The sequence below is a fragment of the Hemibagrus wyckioides genome, linkage group LG20 (assembly GCF_019097595.1).
Source record: "Hemibagrus wyckioides isolate EC202008001 linkage group LG20, SWU_Hwy_1.0, whole genome shotgun sequence".
In the NCBI taxonomy this organism is placed as follows: Eukaryota; Metazoa; Chordata; class Actinopteri; order Siluriformes; family Bagridae; genus Hemibagrus; species Hemibagrus wyckioides.
In genome coordinates, this window is record NC_080729.1 from 10,330,576 (window position 1) to 10,352,402 (window position 21,827).

General features: G+C 39.6%; 1 protein-coding gene across 2 annotated transcripts; it reads left to right on the top strand.

Moving 5' to 3' along the window:
• Positions 1-30: 30 nt before the first annotated feature.
• Positions 31-18,575, top strand: LOC131370944 (protein AKNAD1-like). Of its 2 annotated transcripts, XM_058418565.1 has the most exons (15): positions 31-519; positions 1,292-2,484; positions 5,571-5,682; positions 6,205-6,323; positions 6,605-6,664; positions 6,795-6,928; positions 7,470-7,641; positions 9,254-9,372; positions 9,744-9,884; positions 12,561-12,631; positions 13,646-13,747; positions 15,915-16,022; positions 16,241-16,421; positions 16,506-16,665; positions 17,687-18,575. In XM_058418565.1, exons 1-15 carry the CDS (start codon positions 321-323, stop codon positions 17,825-17,827), a joined length of 3,012 nt encoding a protein of 1,003 aa, XP_058274548.1. In that variant the 5' UTR covers positions 31-320; the 3' UTR covers positions 17,828-18,575. The 2 variants fall into 2 exon arrangements, with proteins under 2 accessions (XP_058274548.1, XP_058274550.1); XM_058418567.1 differs by lacking the exon at positions 13,646-13,747 and having other exon boundaries at positions 33-519.
• Positions 18,576-21,827: the final 3,252 nt, after the last annotated feature.

Here is a 21,827-nt window from a genome sequence, read left to right on the forward strand (position 1 = left end):
GGAGGAGGACTACAGAGACATGTATGAATTCAGGCTGGCTTTTTCCTTGCTTCTATGGACTATTAAATAATATGCTGATTTGTTTGCTTGCCTGTATGAATCAAATACTGCATTATTCACATTAGTTAGGATTCGTGTTACCAAAGCAACTAGACTCCTTCATAAGCTTCAGGTAGCCTATCCAGAGTGTAAACAGCAGACGCTGGACTGCATTATTTATCAGTCCTCTGACACAAGTTCACATGTTGTTTATCCTTTGTGTTGCTAAGCAGTGTGGTGTGCTTCTTACCTGAACAACGAGACAGAAAATAGCAGGTCTAATGGATTCAAACAGGGTGCAAATGAGGAAATACAACACAGACGATAAAGAGGATACTAAGGAATGTACTTCAGTGCTTTGGGAGAAACGATTCCAGCAGACCATATTTGTAGACATCAGTGATGATGACAGTCTCCATTTCAATCATCTGCAGAGCTCTTTCACCATGTGTGTTTCACATGACCTGGCTGTATCCAGTGGTAAGATCTAGTTATGTGGTCAGATCACCTAGTTAAGGACACCTTCCTCTCTACAATCAGTAGTCAGTCTTAGATAATCTTAAACCTTAAATGAAGACGTTTATGACTAGGATATTCTGGGCATACCAAACCTTACAGTATCAAGAGATGTATGCTCTTTGGAAGTAGGTTAAAGAGCAAGGACTAGTGTTCCGTCACAGTGTAGTCATCAGAGAAAGAGTTTATAAACTGATGATACTTGTTGTATATGACCACTGTCTATGCCTGTAGGATTTGAGAAAGAAGAAATTTGGAAAGCAGAGTTGTGTACCCAAAAGTCTGATCTGTAATGATCTTGCACATTTTCTGGTTTTAAAAATCTGTTGTTTAATAAATGGTAGGTTCATGGGGGGTAGAGGGGGCAGGGGGTAGGTGAGAAAAGCATCTACAGTATACCCTCCTCTAATTCTGTTTTAATTTGCAGTGATCCTCACCAACTTCTATAAACAAACAAATAACATCATATGTAGTCTTTTTTCCAATAATGAAACCAGTGGGGAAAAATAAGAGCAACCTAATTCAGTAAATATTTTCTGCAGGTTATTAGTCTCTCACATTTACATTTTGGTAAAATTTTGTCCTGTCAGCTATATTTATTAACAATCAACTGAGGTTTGTTAATAAAATGAGGCTATTTATGTTTCAAACTATTCCTGTGCCCGATGAACATTTTGGGTTTACAAAGCGTTTCAAATCTTCAGAAAATATAATGTTTCAATTTTTTTAATTGTAGAGAACTCGGGTCTGTCTGGCTCATCCAAGGCTGTAGAAGACTCCTCCAAAAGCCCGTCCTCCATCAGCAGCCAATATAGACATTATGGCAACATAAGTGATGTGCAAGGAAATGAGATGAAAGTTTCTGCCTCACAACCTGACAGACAACCAAAGCAGACGAGGTGGACACATGAAGATGATAACACCAGTGATGATGACCAGGAGGAACTCCCATATGATGATGAGCTTTACCGCCATGTCACACATTGCAGTAATAGTCTCAGACAGAACTCAAATTCACCATTCAACCTGATCAAGAAGAGTAATCATTGTCCTGATGCTTTCAACACTCTCAGAAAGGATGCCAAGTTGCCAGGATGTGATATCTCTAAAACCAGTGGATCTGTATTTGAGCAAAAACATCACCAAACTTCTATCCCAGACTTCCTCCTCAGGCATTTCTCTTATGATGAGCTGTTTAACTCCAGCAGACTCATTGAAGCTGAGACTATGCCTGAAGTCTCTCTGATGGATAGCTTAAGTGAAACAATGAGAAGAGCGTCACCCAACCCACACACCAACACAGGAAAACACAGCGTAAAGATCAACACCAGTTTTTTGGATCCCAACAGGAGTGAACGCTTCACTGCTTTAGACCTAACAAATTTAAAGACAGAGACTGCAGAAACAGGAACACATAAAAATAATAATTCTGATAAAGTGGTAAATCAGTCAGACTCCTCAGAAAATTTCAACTCAAACTCTTTTAGTCATGTATACTCCAGTCCAGGTGCTGTGCTAATGGTAACTGAAGATGAGGTTGGTGATGTAGAGAATAATGTGAAACAAAGCTACAGTTCCAGCCCTCCAGACCTGCACAAAGTAGACATCCAGACTGTTAAATGTTCCTTGGGAAGAACATTGTCCTTCAGTGAACTGAAATATGGGCAGCGCCAGGTGTATTACCCTCAACCTGACTTCTCCAACGTGGCCCCCAAAGTCAAGTTCCCCAAAAGAAATGATGTTGCCAAGCCTGCCTGTGACTCAGCTATGACCAGAGCTCAGAAAACAACGGGCATCCTGAGTAAAGTTCCTTCCCCCTGTAAAGCTGATGTCATCAGTAGAGTTTTGGAGGACTTTGACTTGAAGTCTGAGAAGCCAATAATTTTTAAAGACGAAATGACACATTCCTCATTTCATCAGGATTTACAGGTGACGATGCATGTCATGTTATTATTCGAACAAATGAAGAAAAAATAATTAAGTTTGAAATAATTATTGCTTGTGTAGTCATTGCCCAACCAGGATTTCCATATTTTTATCAAAAGAAAATATAGGGAGTCATTAGCAGTCACAGCATGCTCAATTTCTACATTCTTGTTGGTCAAATAGTGTCATTTTCTATAACAGTATGGCATTGACAGTAGTTATGGCTTGCTCATTTTAATTTATAATTTCTATAGCAAACAACTAACAACTTGAATGATGGATGCTCCACATAAACAGATTTTTATAGAACTTGTGTAATCATTGATATACCTACATTTTCTGTGACAAGACGTGATACACAGTTACAATCCTGAAATTGATTATTTGGTGCATTATAAAGTGTTTTATTTCTCTTATACCACTGAGTATTCGGCAGCAAATAATATGCTATGGTTTTCAACCAGATTTTTATAGTTATTTTCCAAACTATGGTATGTCTGTGAATCAAATTAGTTTGTGTTATAACTTTAATTATAGCAAGAGTCATTCCCTCACCAGTCTCTAAGTCTCTAATTTTTCTTAAGTTAATCAAAAAAAAAAAAAATATATATATACACTATATTGCCAAAAGTATTCGCTCACCTGCCTTGACTCGCATATGAACTTAAGTGACATCACATTCCTAATCCATAGGGTTCAATATGACGTCGGGCCACCCTTTGCAGCTATAACAGCTTCAACTCTTCTGGGAAGGCTGTCCACAAGGTTTAGGAGTGTGTTTATGGGAATTTTTGACCATTCTTCCTGAAGCGCATTTGTGAGGTCACACACTGATGTTGGACGAGAAGGCCTGGCTCTCAGTCTCCGCTCTAATTCATCCCAAAGGTGTTCTAAGGGGTTGAGGTCAGGACTCTGTGCAGGCCAGTCAAGTTCATCCACACCAGACTCTGTCATCCATGTCTTTATGGACCTTGCTTTGTGCACTGGTGCACAGTCATGTTGGAAGAGGAAGGGGCCAGTTCCAAACTGTTCCCACAAAGTTGGGAGCATGGAATTGTCCAAAATGTCTTGGTATGCTGAAGCATTCAGAGTTCCTTTCACTGGAACTAAGGGGCTAAGCCCAGCTCCTGAAAAACAACCCCACACCATAATCCCCCCTCCACCAAACTTTACACTTGGCACAATGCAGTCAGACAAGTACCGTTCTCCTGGCAACCGCCAAACCCAGACTCGTTCATCAGATTGCCAGATGGAGAAGCGCGATTCGTCACTCCAGAGAACGCGTCTCCACTGCTCTAGAGTCCAGTGGCGGCGTGCTTTACACCACTACATCCGACGCTTTGCATTACACTTGGTGATGTATGGCTTGGATGCAGCTGCTCGGCCATGGAAACCCATTTCATGAAGCTCTCTGCGCACTGTTCTTGAGCTAATCTGAAGGCCACATGAAGTTTGGAGGTCTGTAGCGATTGACTCTGCAGAAAGTTGGTGACCTCTTCGCACTATGCGCCTCAGCATCCGCTATATATATATATATATATATATATATATACACTATATTGCCAAAAGTATTCGCTCACCCATCCAAATAATCAGAATCAGGTGTTCCAATCACTTCCATGGCCACAGGTGTATAAAATCAAGCACCTAGGCATGCAGACTGTTTTTACAAACATTTGTGAAAGAATGGGTCGCTCTCAGGAGCTCAGTGAATTTCAGCGTGGAACTGTGATAGGATGCCACCTGTGCAACAAATCCAGTCGTGAAATTTCCTCGCTCCTAAATATTCCACAGTCAACTGTCAGCTGTATTATAAGAACGTGGAAGTGTTTGGGAACAACAGCAACTCAGCCACGAAGTGGTAGGCCACGTAAACTGACGGAGCGGGGTCAGCAGATGCTGAGGCTCATCGTGCGAAGAGGTCGCCAACTTTCTGCAGAGTCAATCGCTACACACTTCATGTGGCCTTCAGATTAGCTCAAGAACTGTGCGCAGAGAGCTTGATGGAATGGGTTTCCATGGCCGAGCAGCTGCATCCAAGCCATACATCACCAAGTGCAATGCAAAGCGTCGGATGCAGTGGTGTAAAGCATCCGGCCGCTGGACTCTAGAGCAGTGGAGACACGTTCTGTGGAGTGACGAATCGCGCTTCTCCATCTGGCAATCTGATGGACGAGTCTGGGTTTGGCGGTTGCCAGGAGAACGGTACTTGTCTGACTGCATTGTGCCAAGTGTAAAGTTTGGTGGAGGGGGGATTATGGTGTGGGGTTGTTTTTCAGGAGCTGGGCTTGGCCCCTTAGTTCCAGTGAAAGGAACTCTGAATGCTTCAGCATACCAAGACATTTTGGACAATTCCATGCTCCCAACTTTGTGGGAACAGTTTGGAGCTGGCCCCTTCCTCTTCCAACATGACTGTGCACCAGTGCACAAAGCAAGGTCCATAAAGACATGGATGACAGAGTCTGGTGTGGAGGAACTTGACTAGCCTGCACAGAGTCCTGACCTCAACCCGATAGAACACCTTTGGGATGAATTAGAGCGGAGACTGAGAGCCAGGCCTTCTCGTCCAACATCAGTGTGTGACCTCACAAATGCGCTTCTGGAAGAATGGTCAAAAATTCCCATAAACACACTCCTAAACCTTGTGGACAGCCTTCCCAGAAGAGTTGAAGCTGTTATAGCTGCAAAGGGTGGACCGACGTCATATTGAACCCTATGGATTAGGAATGGGATGTCACTTAAGTTCATATGCGAGTCAAGGCAGGTGAGCGAATACTTTTGGCAATATAGTGTATATATATATATACACACACGTGTAGTTAAATACCATAACTCCAAAACTGTCCTTTAATAAGTAGCCTTGTAAAAGAAGCAAAATTTCTGCTCTTTTATCAGTTTGGGGATGCACTTGTCAGACACTGTGCTTCCACCCATCCAATTTACTTTCAATGCTAGCAAGGGACTTTTTGATCTTAGCTGTCAGTATATTCTGCATATGTGGTATAGCATGTATATTGTACTGTAGAAATATTAATAATTAATAGCATTCCTTTTAATTGTACCTACTTAGTCTTCTTTTTGCCAAACAGACCCAAACAACCGGACCAACATTCTCAAATATTTGGGGCAAAAAAGAAGACATTCGACAGACAGAAGACAATGTCAGATCTGTGCCTCACACTTTCGAGTCAACCAAAGCAGGCAAGCAGTCATTCTCTTAACTGTTTCCCTTCCAGTTAAATATGAGTAGGGTTCTCTATGGCAGACACTGTATCCCTGGAAACAAATTAAGAGAGAACCTGAGCCGATAGAGCTGACATCAGCTCCAGCCAGGCATGAATAAGCCTTTCTTTAGACAGAACTAAGAAAGACTTTAAAAAAAAAAGGAATAGGACTGTATACAGATAAAAGTGTCCAATATGGTCCAATATGTAGCCTTTGTGAAGTTATCTACTATTCTGACTATTGATATAACAATAAGTAGTATATAAGTAACAATTAACTTACTCTATTTAGTTTATGTGTACATAGAAAGAACAATATTATAGACAGTTTATACATGGGTAGTAAGTCTACAGTGATTCTGTTTTTCCAAAGTCATGCAGTGTGTATGCAGATCTCTTTCTACCCAAACACAATGCTTGAGAAACCATTCAGTTGCCATGGGTCTAAATAGGAATTAATTGGTGGACAGTTCACCTAAATGCTCTGTGGTGTATGTAGGGTTGGATGAAGAGAAGAGAAACAGGAATTGGAGCTCTGTCTCTGAACAGAAGAGTCCAAATGAGGGTTACAGGCTCACCATTGAGCTCAAAGACATTATCAACCAATTTATGGCACAGGTAATACAGACATTAATTTTATTGCAAGACATTACAATTTACAGTGCAATTATGGAAACCCTATGGAAATATTATGATATATTATTATCTTTATCTTCATATTATGGTCATTGCTTAACAATGGATGCATGATCCATCCATGATTTTTAGCTATACACTTGTAAAGCATATACATGAAAATAACAGCAATCATATGAGTAAGATACTGGGTTGTGTAAATTAACAATATAAATATGAAATATAACATTTATAAAATATAACATTTTTTATGTGTCATGTAGGTGGAGGAATTCAAAATATGTCTCAACAACATGTCATTGAGTGTTGAAGAGCAGCAAATGGTAGTATATAGAATATTTTCTTTAATCATATACATTGTTTTATGATCAATTGTTGCAGATCTTTTATTGAAAAGGGACATATGAAATATGTAGATAATGTTGGGTAGTGTTTGGTGCTTTCGGTGAACAGGTGTTCAAGAGCTTGCTGGAGGTTCAGGATCAACTGGAACAGAACTACATGACTAAGAAAGAGGAGCACAGAGCACTAGAGATGCAGAATTACATGGGTCTCAAGCGGAATATAGGGACATTTGACCATGACAGGTAAAAAAAAAACTTTTAACCTTATATACTACTATATATAAATATATAATTGTATAAATCACTTACTATAGGCCAGGGGCTGTCAATTGATGGGCTGTATTTGGACCCAGCAGAATATATTAATATTTCAGCAGAATATACTGAGTACATAAAAATTATTGTAGCAAAGCCAGTATTTATGAATATATGAAAAACTGGATGAAACATAAATAAATAAATAAATAACAATAAATAAATCTAAATCCAGTGAACCTATACTTTTAATGCTGAACAATATTTCAGTTTGATACTATGTACATGGAACCAGCCAAGTGGGCTTTGTTTGTTTTCTACTATGTTGAATGCGGTTTTCATGAATGTAGTTGACAGTATAGCACTGCTTGCAAGTTTGGAAAAGGGGCAGTATTTGACAGCCATTAGCTTTAAAGTTTAAAGTAATGCTTTTCTGTGAAATTAAAATCTAATTGAAATGAAGTCTATAAACATCCTGTCTGTGAAAATATGTTTTACATTGCATAATGTTTTGTTCCAATTTTCAAAGGCTATTGGAAGGGGAGATATTTCAGCTAAGCATGTACCTGGAGGACATAAAGGAACAGATAGACAGAAATGCTTACTTTGTGCTCTCTCCTTCGCCCACATCCACCACACCCAGTCTTCCACCGCATGGACAGCATATACCATCATCCTCAGTCCAGCCAGCACTGCAGAAGGTGACACTAGAGCTGCACTATGTGACAGTATTATACCCTTTGCAATAGCTCTGAATTTGTTTTGTATAATGCTGCCTAGTGTTTTTTTTTTTTATTCAGCACATCAGTACTAAACCTAATTGCTGAAATCACTGTTCTGCAGTTCACATGATTAGTATGCAATTCATAAAGCATTTACACTTAAATTAGAAAAATCCATCATCACAGTGCATGGTCACACTGCATGTTACCTACCCTCTCCTAACTGTATATACTGTATATCAGTGTTATTAATGTTGGCATTACAGATCGAACATATTGTTCTTCATTATTTTCATAGTACTGTATTTGAAAATTTGTATAATTTCACGGCTCAATTCAATTTTCAATTTTTTATAAAGAAACGCTTTTGAGGAAAAACAACATCGAAATTATGCTCTGAAGTGGGTCATTTCTTTCATAGGGAAGACAATGTGGGGTTAGGGGTATTTTTAATTTTATTCAGAAAGTGCAGACCAAACTGTAGGAGCTACAGATATGAAACTTGTTCATTGTATTGAAGCAAACAACTAGCAAACTAGTAAACAACTGGGTTATCATAGCATCCACCAAGGAGCACTCAAGCAATCACTTATATATATATATATATATATATCATAGCAACCACCTAGTAAGAGCCTAGCAACCACATAGCAGTACATATTTTCAACAGTGTGCTGCAGGAATCAGTCCTACACCCCAGAAATAAGTTAGAAATTATTGAATAATGCCTGTGGATAACACAAGCTAAATATATTTTCACATTTTATTTTACGACATAAAATCAGCAATACCTCACGCAATTTTTTTTTTTACTTTTTTGTGCCATGAAAGCTGCAGTTGCTAATGGGTGGCTAAATGAGACTGCAGAAGTTGTTGGGGACAACATAAGCGTCATCACTCTGAACAGGAAAAGACATTTACTACAGCATCATTTTCTTTGTACTTTTGCAAACTATTCCAAATTAAACTTTTCATCCAATCAAATTCATCAACAGTAAAAAACAGTTGATCTTTATTAGGGAATGTTTTTTTTTTTTTTAAATAAAGATCGAAAGAGTTGTCAGAAGATTAGTGGTGATAATGTTTTGTGACCTTGGTGTAATGACTGGATTACAGTTTATATCTGGATCCTAACAGGAAGGAACTGTTCATCAACCTGCTGTTTCTAGATGGAATGCTTGGTACGGTGTGGTAAAACAGTCCACATGGTGGGTTATTGCAGTCTGTGGTGAATTTTCCTTAGTCAATGAATGTGGAAGATGTTCTGTCATCAAAACATAAGAGAGAACAGGAATTAACTATCTCTTAGAGGTTACAACATTAAATCTAATTATAAACTGGGGACCACATTATGACCCCCCCGGTGTGCATCATTTTGACATAACAGCATGGAATGTCATGTTTATTATTTACTTAACTCTCTTAGCATGTTTAGCTGGATCTGTCAAGCCAATATCATTAGTTATGTTATTGTACTTACACAGCCACATCTGTGTGAGCCACTACTAAAATTTGCAAGTTAAATTCACATTTGTGTGCTATACAGATGGATATATGGATAGTGAATGGAACTCTTGATGCCATTTTACAGGAGTCAGTCTCCAGTAAAAGCAGATTAATGGATAAAGAAGAAGAAAGTTATAAAGACGGTTATGAGGTGCCTGGAGCTGTAGACTCACCCCCCAGCTGCCCCAGAGAGAACAGCTTCAGGTTGTGGTTATGCTCTGTGCCAGAGCTTCTTGACTCTTGACTTAATACTGAAACATCTGGCATGTCTAAACTGCACAGCTACACTCTGTTTACCTGTGTTTCTCAGACCCAGTTCTAGTAACTCCTAGTTCTGATAAACTTGTTTTAAGCTAAGTGGTAATTAACCTTAGATAGTTTATTTTATAAAATTGGGCACATAATTGCTTAATTAGGCCTCTGTGTCTGCATAGTGTATCACAGATTGTATCTGTTTCTGGATATTGTATCAATATTCATGTCTCATGGCATGAATATTAGTTTTCAGTGGAAACACTTACCCCACTGATTTTTCTGACAAACACTGTCCTTTTCTGTTCTCTGAGCTACTTTAGCATCTACAATAAGATGTCTTGCATTGCGAGGGAAGATGAGAATGGAAGTGCAAGGGTGTCAGAGGAGGAAGATAACTATAAGGGTATCCAGACACAATTAAGTAACTCAGTGTCACCACAACACCAGAGCACACCTAGCAGGTAAGGGTTCTCAGATGCATTTTGATTATTGACATATCAGCATAATTTATACTGTGGTTGCTGTTATTATATGAATCCTGGCAAATTTGAAACCATATGCTTAATATCTTGAACGAGTTAGTACATATTGCAGATTGTGATTTATGTTCCCTCCATATTGCTAGAGGGCAACCTCCCTTGTAGTTTGAAGTCTTTCTTTGGTTGTTTCACTGACTTCCTGTGTACACCTGTCTTGTGTTTTCCCTCTTTAGTTGCTTTTTACTTTTCTGTTGTATAGTGTTGTGGTCATGTGAGTAGTTATCTGCTTTTTTTTCTTCGGATTAGATCAGGGGTGTCCATTCTTATCCACAAATGGCCGGTGTGGGTGCAGGTTTTCATTCCAACCATGGTGAAGCCACATCTGAGTCTACTGAAAGCCAAGATGAGTTGATTAAATAGATGGAATCAGGTCTGGCTCCTGCTTGACTGGAATGAAAATCTGCACCCACACCGGCCCTTTGTGGATAAGATTGGACACCTCTGGGTTAGATTGTTGGTTGTTTCCTTTCTAGTTTCTCTAGCCTTAATTACAAAATAAAGAAATCCTGCACCTGCACCCACCTTTCTGGATTTGTTTTAGAATACAAAACCTTAAGATATATGTAACAGATTAATGAAATTGACACAGGAGCTCAAAAGGACTAAACCTCATTTTCTTAGAGTAGAATCAGCCATTAGCTAGTTATAAACAGCACCAAGTGGAGTCAGCTTGCTTTTTGGGGGATGGGGCTCCAGCCCAAGTCATTGATTTTATCTTCACCTTCCATTCCTACCACACTCCTAAACCCCTACAACAACCCCACACCCTATTAATAAATCATCCCTATGCAGGCTTATTCTTAGAACTCAATCTCTCAACTCAAGCTCGCACTGCCCAACTCAGGGCAGTCTGCTGCAGATTTTCCTTCCCATGCTAAGAGAGGAATTTGAACCACAGCCATTTGCAGCCCCGGACTGTGGACCACTTTGAATTGAGTGGCTTAAGTGCCTGATACCAACAAGTGATGTGCTCATTGGCATCCTTCATGTGATTGGGACAGAGAGTGAAGGCTCATCCCCAACAGATTGGAGAGTGAGGACCGCCTACTTAATGGCTAGACATACTTGCTCTTGCCCCTGCGCTCTGAACCCCAACTTCCCCAGCCGGGATATGTGAAGAAAAGAATTCTGCTGTGCTGTAATGTATGTGTGGTGATAATAAAGGCTTCTTGCCCTCAATTCTTCTAATGGAAGGGAGCACAATGGCACTTCAGGGTGCAATTTTCACTTCAGGGCTAGTGGAGTCACGAGCTGAGATGTGCGACATGCTATATGCCACCTGCATACATCGCAGTGAATGCTTGGCCAATATAAATAGGTCATGAGATTGTTCAGTGTTTAATCCTGGCATAAATGCTCAGCCATAGGATGAAAAGTATTTTTTCCTTGGCTCATAAGACCAACATTTGGGTTATTTCTTCCTTTATTTGAATGATGTGTTTTTAATAATAGATTTTGTTAAACAGTAGCTTTACAAAAATTGACATAGAGGGTGATCCCTAATGAGCAAACCAGAGATGACTGTTGCAAGGAAAACTTCCCTGAGATGATAGGAATATACTTTGAGAGGAACCAATTTTTTGGGTGACACTGTATAGTAAGGTTATAAATGATTTTTTAATGATGTTTTACAGTTGTACAAGAAAAAAGACAAACAGTAGTAATTTTTGTTCATTATGAAATATAAGCAAAGTCCTAGGATAACCACTGGACACCTTGGTACTAAAAGGCATACATCCATTTATTTAATTGGGCATGGCTGCTCGAAATTTTGCAATTTATAATCAATGTAAAATTTTGCAAAATTGTATTGTGTGCCAATATAACATGGGTTACATTTGGAGTAATATAGACAAACATTTTGATTCTGGCCCCAGGAGAGGGTCCGTTTCCTTAACTACAATATTTTCCAGTCTATCATATAGAATAATATGGTCAATGGTATCAAAAGCTGCACAATGTTAAAGCAACACAAGCAAGGAACCGCAACCCTGACAGAGGTCAGTATATCCAGAATGATACATTTCATGATTTCATGTTGTTCCTATGTAGGTATGAGCAAAACTGCTGTGCTACAACTTTTTCTAGGATCTTGGAGATAAAAGAGAGATTTGATACTGGCCAGGTTTTTATTGTTTAAACAATAACAATGATCTGGGTAACAAGAAACACCTGTAATCCACATGTAATGTTATTTAACATTTCTACATATAAATACCAGGAAATAAAATATGAAATTCTAAGCACTCTTCTCATATTCATCTTTTGAATCCAAATATGTTCAGTCAACAGCAAAAACAATTAAATTAGCCCTGTCATTGGAATAGTTTAAGAGGGGACTATACACACAATAATAATTAATAAAGTTTGCAAAGGGTTTATTAATAATAATGTATTTTGCAACAGAATGTTTTAGTTACTGTGAGATGTGTCACATCGTGTCACCACCAAATTAGAGATACTGTGTGGCACAGTGTTTTCTTGGAAAAAAGTAATAAATCATTTTTTAATAGCACAAAATTTTGTTTGTGGGAAAAACTGGAGGGGTTATTTTCTTTTGTCAAAAGACTTGCTAATGTGTCTGTATTTACACAACAGATGCTTTGATAAAGACTGTTATTCAACAAAAGACTGGATCTCCTCTGATACTGAGCACAGTAAGAGAAAAGGTAAAATCTTACTTAAACATGTCTAAAATCTGTATTCCCCCAAACAGTGCAGTACTGTAATATTTCAGAAAAGTGTATATAATGACAATATCAATATTAAATGGTTATATTGTCCAGTCCTACAGCACATTGCAGTTACTTACCTGAAATCTCTGAAATCAGTTTTTCACTGTTCACAGTTTGTCAACAAATGAGATCCCATCCTTATTCTGGTGGAGTGTGTGTATGACACTTCACATAACTCTACTTATATAAGTTGGCTTATAAAAGACAACATGCACTTTAGTTGCAACACATGCACCCAAACAGAAGAGTGGCATTATTATTATTATTATTATTATTATTATTATATTTCTTCTTCTTCTTCCTTCTGGTTTTCCCTTCAGGGGTCGCCACAGCCAATCATCTCTCTTCACCTATCCCTATCTTCTGCATCCTCAACACTTGCACCCACTAGCTTTATATCCTCATTTATTACATCCATATATGTCCTCTTTGGCCTTCCTCTTTGCCTCCTGCCTGGCAGCTCCATGTCCAACATTCTCCTACCAATATACTCACTCTCCCTCCTCTGAACATGTCCAAACCATCTTAATCTGGCCTCTCTAACTTTGTCCCCCAAACATCCAAACATGTGCTGTCCCTCTGATGTACTCGTTCCTAATCCTGTCCAACCTTGTCACTCCCAAAGAGAACCTCAGTGACACTGTCTCTAAACCATACATCATGGCCGGTTTCACCACTGTCCTGTACACCTTCCCGTTGATTCTTGCTGATATTTTTCTATCACACAGAACTTCTGACACCTTTTTCTACCCATTATAACCTGCCTGCACTCGCTTCTTTACCTCTTTCCCACACTCTCCATTACTCTGGACTGTTGACCCCAAGTACTTAAACTCCTGTACCTTCTTCCTCTTCACCCTCCAATCTTACTGTTCCACTTCCCTCCCTTTTATTCACACACATGTACTCAGTCTTACTACGACTGACTTTCATTCCTCTTCTCTCCAGCACAAACCTCCACCTCTCAGATTTTCCTCCACCTGCTCCCTGCTCTCACTACAGATCACAATGTCATCTGCAAACATCATTGTCCAAGGAGACTCCTGTCTTGTAAGTCACTCTATGCTCCTCCCTCTTCTGAAAATAAGTGTTAACCACAGCCATGTCCATCCTCTTAGCAAAGTCCACTACCATCTGCCCTTCAAGGTACCTTTCCTTAACTCCAAACTTGCCCATGACCTCCTCATCACCTGTGTTCCCCTGACCAACATGTCCATTAAAATCTGCTCCTATCACCACTCTCTCACCCGTGGGAATACTCTCTGTCGCCTCATTTAATTCACTCCAGAATCTCTCTTTCTCCTCTAACTCACAACCTACCTGTGGGGCATAACCACTAACAACATTCAACATCACCCCTTTAATCTCTAACTTCAGACTCATCACCCTGTCTGACACTCTCTTCACCTCCAGAACATTCCTCACAAACTCCTCCTTCAGGACCACACTTACCCCATTTCTCTTACTATCCACACCATAATAAAACAGCTTGAATCCTGCTCCTATACTACGAGCCTTGCTACCCTTCCACCTGGTCTCCTGTACACACAGTATATCCACCTTCCTTCTCTCCATCATATCAGCCAGCTCTCTACCTTTCCCTGTCATAGTAGCAACATTCAGAGTTCCTATTCTCAGTCCTACACTCTTACCTTTTCTCTTCTCTCTCTGTCTACGCACTCTCCTCCCTCCTCTACTTCTTCGACCAACAGTAGCCCAATTTCCACCGGTGCCCTGTAGGTCAACGGCGCCGATGGCGGTCGTTGTTAACCCGGGCCTCAACCAATCTGGTATGAAATTCAGAGTACTGACGATTCGCGTGATTAAATTTGGCAATGTTTTACACCGGATGCCCTTCCTGACACAACCCTCTCTATTTATCTGGGCTTGGGACTGGCACAGAAGTCACTGGACTGTGACCCCCATGGCTAGATTATTATTATTTTATTTTATTAATTAATTAATTTTTTTGTGAAACTAAAGAAGAATCTTTCATTTCAACTGTTCAGTACTTTTTCTATCCTGTCAAGAAGGCTAATCAAAACAGCAGGAACACTATGTTAACTTATGGGTTGCTTGGCAGTAAAGATAACAACAAAAAATGGGATCATGGATTTGTTACTGTACGATTCAGTACTGCAATGTTCAGCGGTAAAGTGCTGTAAGCTGAAAAGTGCTATCAAAAGACATTTCACAAAATCTCTCATGAAAAGTCCACATAATGCATGTGTTTATATTACAATACACCAACCAGGCATAACATTATGACTGCCTGCCTAATATTCTGTTGGTCCCCCTTTTGCTGCCAAAACAGCCCTGACCCGTTGAGGCATGGACTTATGCCTGATCCAGTGGTAGGCAGTAATCCCCATGTTCCCTTTGTGCACCTTGATTTCGAATAATGCTAACTGACTTCTGCATCATGATCATTTCTTAGACCTTGTATTAACAGGCATGTGTGAGTAGAGTGACAGATTCTTCTCACATATAACGAATAGATAATTACAAAAAATGACAACATTAAGGCTAGGATAAATGTAGTATTTTTTTTTTTTTTACTTAAGTACATTTGAATACAAGTACTGTTGTACTTTAACTCAAGTAGAATTTCAAATTGAGGACTTCTACTTTTACTGGAGTAATATTTTAACTAGAGTCTGTACTTTCACTTAAGTACAGGAGATGTGTACTTTGCCTACCACTGACCTGAATGGTGTATTTATGTGCTTAGTGATTGTACATCTCTATCCAACAAATTAATATTTTTGTTATTCCTATATAAAAGTTAGTATTTTTGTGGCTTCTTAAATCACAGAGGAGCATCTCAAATAAGAGATAAAGTTTTTTTTGCTGTTAGCTCCGAAAAACAAAAGAGGAAGAGCTTGTTTCCTCACCCAGAATGTATTGCAGCTAAATGATACAGTTGCGCTGAGTAAAGGCACAGACTCAGCTCATCTAATTATTGACATATAAGTTGACAAGCCCAGTGGCATTAATGAAAGAATAGATCAAGGGCTAAATCCTGTTGGTACCACCAGCAACCGGTAGGCAATGTTGGTAATGTAGGAAATCAGAGTGAAAATAGATCTGTAGAATTTCATGAAAAAATAAATCTTGAATGGTTCTGATTAATCACATAATGATTTTTATATTAAATTTCAGTCATCAAGGTTGGATTTTTCTTTAAAGTGTGTTCTGATTTCCTTTTTTTGCCCAGGTGCAGACTCTGGTGCATCTGATGACAATGAAGTGCCTGATGTCTTTATTCTCTCTCACAGATGTCCTACCAACAAAATATCACATGCCTTGAACAATTCCTTCCCAGGTGTGTCATGTCTTGTACTGCTTAGATTCTATATAGGGAACTGGAGTGTTTAATTAATCCCAGGCTGTACTAAGCATAATAGCTCATATTCAAGCCACAACTTAGTAAGGTATTGTGGCCTAAATGGCTTAAGATACAGGGTTCCTTTGTATAAAAGATTTCTATGCAATACATTCTGTATGTTATGTTTAAGTAAAATGCTCCCATTTCCTTGACAGTATCATTAGAAAACTTGTCTCTGGACACATCACAGTCCAGACAAGGCAACAATTATTGGAGAGCAACAACTTTTACTGGATTAAATACTATTGGCAACAATGCTAGTTCTGGACTACCCAATCATAGCAGAAAAAACAGAAACACTGGATATATGAAACCCTCTTCCAATCTGCCTTCTGGGTAATCAATGAATTGATTGATCCATCCAGTGTTTTAGCATACAAATACTATACTGAAACAAGACTTTCTTCGCACTTTTCTTAGTTTCAAGGTGCAGGATCAGCAATCAGAACCAGGTGTGACTAAAATAAGATGCCCTTTTCAGTCAGACTCAGCACTTCTGCCAAGTATCTTTTACTTCTACAAAGCCTCAACATTGTCCACCTATCCTTCCAGGACAGGATGTGGGGTGCATAGAGTCAAGGTAGAGTAATAAATGCCTCCTCTTTATTACTGTGCTGTTTTAATGCTCCCTAATCCACTTTTCCTTGCCAGGGTTAGGAATGAGAATCAGGATCATTAAGGTGCTCTTCTTCTTCTTCTTCTTCTTCTTCTTCTTCTTCTTCTTCTTCTTCTTCTTCTTCTTCTTCTTCTTCTTCTTCTTCTTCTTCTTCTTCTTCTTCTTCTTCTTCTTCTTCTTCTTCTTCTTCTTCTTCTTCTTCTTCTTCTTCTTCTTCGAGCTTTCTTATACTAAGACACAAAATGATGATAAAAATGAAAAGAATGGTTACAGTCCTCTAAAGCTGTTGCTATGATTGAATTTGCAATGGAATAGCTAATTACAGTCCCACTGATGACTGTCTCTGGCACATCACACGCAGTGCCACCATGCACCATCATGACACCAAGGACAGAGCAGCCTTTGACACTGTGGACATGCATTATGCAGAGAAATAAAAAAAACAGCAAAGAATAAAACAATGAAAAACAAAATCTGCAGCTCAAACCTGGGCCTGGAGCTTTTGCACAACAGACTCTGGGCCATTTTGAACATATTGCCAGTTCTGAGGCACAGGACACATAGCTGCTGTTTGTGTTTGTCCTCAGCTTCCAGACAGCTTGGACATTGGCTGAATGTGAATTCAGATGAATGGAGCACTCAGCATCAAAGATATATGTATATGCAAAGACATTTAACAGTTAATAGCTAATTTGACTTGTTAGGACTCTATAGCTAGCTTTGGAGGATAGATAACTCCAAGATATGCCAAAAAAAAGGTAATCTTGTATATTTGAAGAAAATATATAAAGGTAACTAGTTGTGAAAACACCTTATACTTCTAGTATAAATTATGTGTCATAGCCACACAAAGAATTTTCAGTGCATCTGTTTATTCTACATTTTTAAGTCTGGGAACAGATGTACTTAAGGAATTGTTTGTAAAATCTGTGGCTAAATCTATGATATTCATTATTTGTTTGTTTTGGTTTCTTACTATGTTAAGGAGGAGGCCTTAAACCAGACTATAGATGAAACTCTGGATGCAGCTTTGATGATGAAGCAGGTTACTGACCACATGGCTAAAACTCTCTCGTCAGATCTGGCCATGGCTCAGCTCTACAGAAAGTTACGGGAAATGGCTTAACAATTGGTCACATCACACTCTTTACAAGACACTCTTTTACATAGAGGTGCATAAAAATGCTGCTTTTCTAAATGCTTTGTGATGTGGTTATATGTGTAAAAAAAAAAGTAGATTGTTGTGTAATAAATGTTAAACTAATCATTCAATTTTTTTAATCTATGTTTAAATATCTCATTGGCTTAGACACCAAAACTTCAGTGGCCCAGCTTTTAGTAAAAGACACTAGGGGGCACAAATTACCCTGCTTATTCATGCACCAGACTTACATGGCACTATTAAAATGGTGAAATTATGACTGTTTCCTATAATTAATTACGTTATTAAGGTTTGTTTTCTTTATTTTGTATTTCTTCATTTTACATGCAAGTTATTAATAGATTTTCCAGACAGTAAAAAATAAAAAAAACAAACAAAAAAACCCCCAAAGATTTAGTTGATTTATTTAGATGATGTTTTAACTCATGATGGTAGCATCAGAATGAATTCAGAAGTCGACAGAAACGCTCTGGCAAATTTATATAGAAATGCATTCTATCTTATTTGGAGAACCGTCATCACGCAGCAAGAGAATGACTCAAAATACTCAACAAACAGACTGGCCAAGTCAATCACCACTCCTTAACCTAACAGAGCAAAACTCAGTTGTGCACAAGGCACAGCATCTGCCATGTACTACGGCACATGAATATGTGCCATAGTACATGGCAGATGCTGTGCCTTGTGCAGTACATCAGAGTTCATGTTGGATGTTGGAACAAGTACATCAGAGTTCATGTTGGATGTTTGGTGGACAAAGTTAGGGAGGCCAGATTAAGATGGTTAGGACATGTTCAGAGGAGGGAGAGTGAGTATATTGGTACATGATCCTTTGAATAAAGGAGGTGGGTAAAACAGTGAAAGGATCATGTACTTCTTCTTCTTCTTCTTTCAGCTTTTCCCTTCAGGGGTTGCCACAGTGAATCATCTCTCTTCACCTATCCCTATCTTCCGCATCCTCAACACTTGCACCCACTTGCTTCATATCCTCATTTATTACATCCATATATGTCCTCTTTGGCCTTCCTCTTTGCCTCCTGCCTGGCAGCTCCATGTCCAACATTCTCCTACCAATATACTCACTCTCCCTCCTCTGAACATGTCCAAACCATCTTAATCTGGCCTCTCTAACTTTGTCCCCCAAACATCCAACATGAACTCTGATGTACTCGTTCCTAATCCTGTCCAACCTTGTCACTCTGCTACCTCCAGCTCTGACTCCTGTCTCTGTCTCAGTGACACTGTCTCTAAACCATACAGCATGGCCGGTCTCACCACTGTCCTGTACACTTTCCCCTTGATTCTCGCTGATATTTTTCTATCACACAGAACTCCCGACACCTTTCTCCATCCATTCCAACCTGCCTGCACTCGCTTCTTTACCTCTTTCCCACACTATCCATTACTCTGGACTGCTGACCCCAAGTACTTAAACTTCTTTCATTCCTCTTTCCAGCGCAAACCTCCACCTCTCCAGAATTTCCTCCACCTGCTCCCTGCTCTCACTACAGATCACAATGTCATCTGCAAACATCATTGTCCAAGGAGACTCCTGTCTGACCTCCTCTGACAACTGGTCCATCACTATAGCAAACAGGAAGGGGCTCAGAGCCGATCCCTGATGCAGTCCCACCTCCACTTTGAACTCCTCTGTCTGACCTACAGCACACCTCACCACTGTCCTGCACCACTCTGACATACTTCTCTGCTACTCCTGACTTCCTCATACAGAACCACAGCTCTTCTCTTGGCACCCTGTCATACGCTTTCTCCAAGTCTACAAACACACAGTGCAACTCTCTGTGACCATCCCTATACTTCTCCATCAACATTCTCAGAGCAAAAATTGCATCTGTTGTGCTCTTTCTGGGCATGAAATTTCCACAACCTTCCTTAACCTAGCTTCCACTACTCTTTCCCATAGCTTCATTGTTTGGCTCATCAACTTTATCCCCCTATAGTTGCTGCAACTCTGCACATCACCCTTATTCTTAAAGATCTTCTCACTCTTTAAAACCCTGTTAAACAAACTAGCTAAAAATTCCACTGCTGCCTCTCCTAGACACTTCCAGACCTCCACCGGGATGTCGTCAGGACCTACTGCATTTCCACTTTTCATCCTCTTCAAAGCCTTCCTGACTTCATCCTACTACTACATCCTTCTACTCCTTTTTCCCTCTCATTTTCCTGATTCATCAGCTTTTCAAAGTACTCCTTGCATCTCCACTGAACACTCTCCTCACTTGTGAGCACCTTTCCATCTCTATCCTTAATAACTCTAACTTGCTGCACATCCTTCCCATCTCAATCCCTCTGCCTAGGTAACCTCTGAATACTATCCTGAACTTCCTCATTCCACCACCAAGTTTCTCAGTCATCTGGCAGCACTACCTGACCACCCAGAGCCTGCCTCAATTTCTGTCTAAATTCCTCACAACATTCCTCCTTTTTCAGCTTCCACCACTTGGTTTTCTTCTCTATCTCTATCTTTGACCTCTTCTTCTTACAGACCATCATAGTCATTCAACACACCACCATCCTATGCTGACTGGCTACACTCTCTCCCACTACCACTTTACAGTCACTAATCTCTTTCAGATCTACATAGGATGTAGTCTACCTGTGTGCTCCTACCTCCACTCTTGTAAGTCACTCTATGCTCCTCCCTCTTCTGAAAATAAGTGTTAACCACAGCCATGTCCATCCTCTTAGCAAAGTCCACTACCATCTGCCCTTCAAGGTACCTTTCCTTAACTCCAAACTTGCCCATGACCTCCTCATCACCTGTGTTCCCCTGACCAACATGTCCATTAAAATCTGCTCCTATCACCACTCTCTCACCCGTGGGAATACTCTCTGTCGCCTCATTTAATTCACTCCAGAATCTCTCTTTCTCCTCTAACTCACAACCTACCTGTGGGGCATAACCACTAACAACATTCAACATCACCCCTTTAATCTCTAACTTCAGACTCATCACCCTGTCTGACACTCTCTTCACCTCCAGAACATTCCTCACAAACTCCTCCTTCAGGACCACACTTACCCCATTTCTCTTACTATCCACACCATAATAAAACAGCTTGAATCCTGCTCCTATACTTCGAGCCTTGCTACCCTTCCACCTGGACTCCTGTACACACAGTATATCCACCTTCCTTCTCTCCATCATATCAGCCAGCTCTCTACCTTTCCCTGTCATAGTAGCAACATTCAGAGTTCCTATTCTCAGTCCTACACTCTTACCTGACCAACAGTAGCCCAATTTCCACCGGCGCCCTGTAGGTCAACGGCGCCGATGGCAATTTTTGTTAACTCGGGCCTCGACTGATCCGGTATGAAATTCAGAGTACTGACGATTCGCGTAATTAAATTTGGCGATGTTTTACACCGGATGCCCTTCCTGACACAACCCTCTCTATTTATCTGGGCTTGGGACCGGCAAAGAAGTCACTGGACTGTGACCCCCTTGGCTAGATTAGTGAAAGGATCATGTACACCTAACCTAATTCATAGATTACAGACAGATAATTCAAGCAGTAAGGAAGAAAATAAACCAATAAACAAACCACTATTGCTTTATGTTCTGATCATTTATTTTTATGTTAATAAATTTTTACTGACGTTATATCACCTTGCATTTTTTTAATTGAATGTGATTAAATTGTTAATGTGGATTTTAAGATGTGTTCATGTTGAAATGTGCTCCACCTGTGGTGCATGTTCTAACATTTCACTTCTCTTCTTTCCAGGTAAATAATGAGAAAATACCTATATGTTTTATTTATAAAACAATACCACATATTTCTACCAGACATGTAAAAAAATAATAATAATAAAAAATAAAAGAATGCTTTGAATCCTAAGTATCCTAAATCCAAATTTTTTCCACAATCTAGGTAAAACCAAAAGTGTTAGTTTGGGACAAGATGTACTAATCTACTAAACCAACACATAGACAGAT

Coding starts and splice junctions, on each gene's coding strand:
- LOC131370944 (XM_058418565.1), top strand. CDS start 321: ATGGATTCAAACAGGGTGCAAATGAGGAAATACAACACAGACGATAAA. Junction 6,929..7,469: donor GGGACATTTGACCATGACAG/GTAAAAAAAAAA, acceptor CAATTTTCAAAG/GCTATTGGAAGGGGAGATAT. Junction 16,023..16,240: donor CTTGAACAATTCCTTCCCAG/GTGTGTCATGTC, acceptor TTTCCTTGACAG/TATCATTAGAAAACTTGTCT.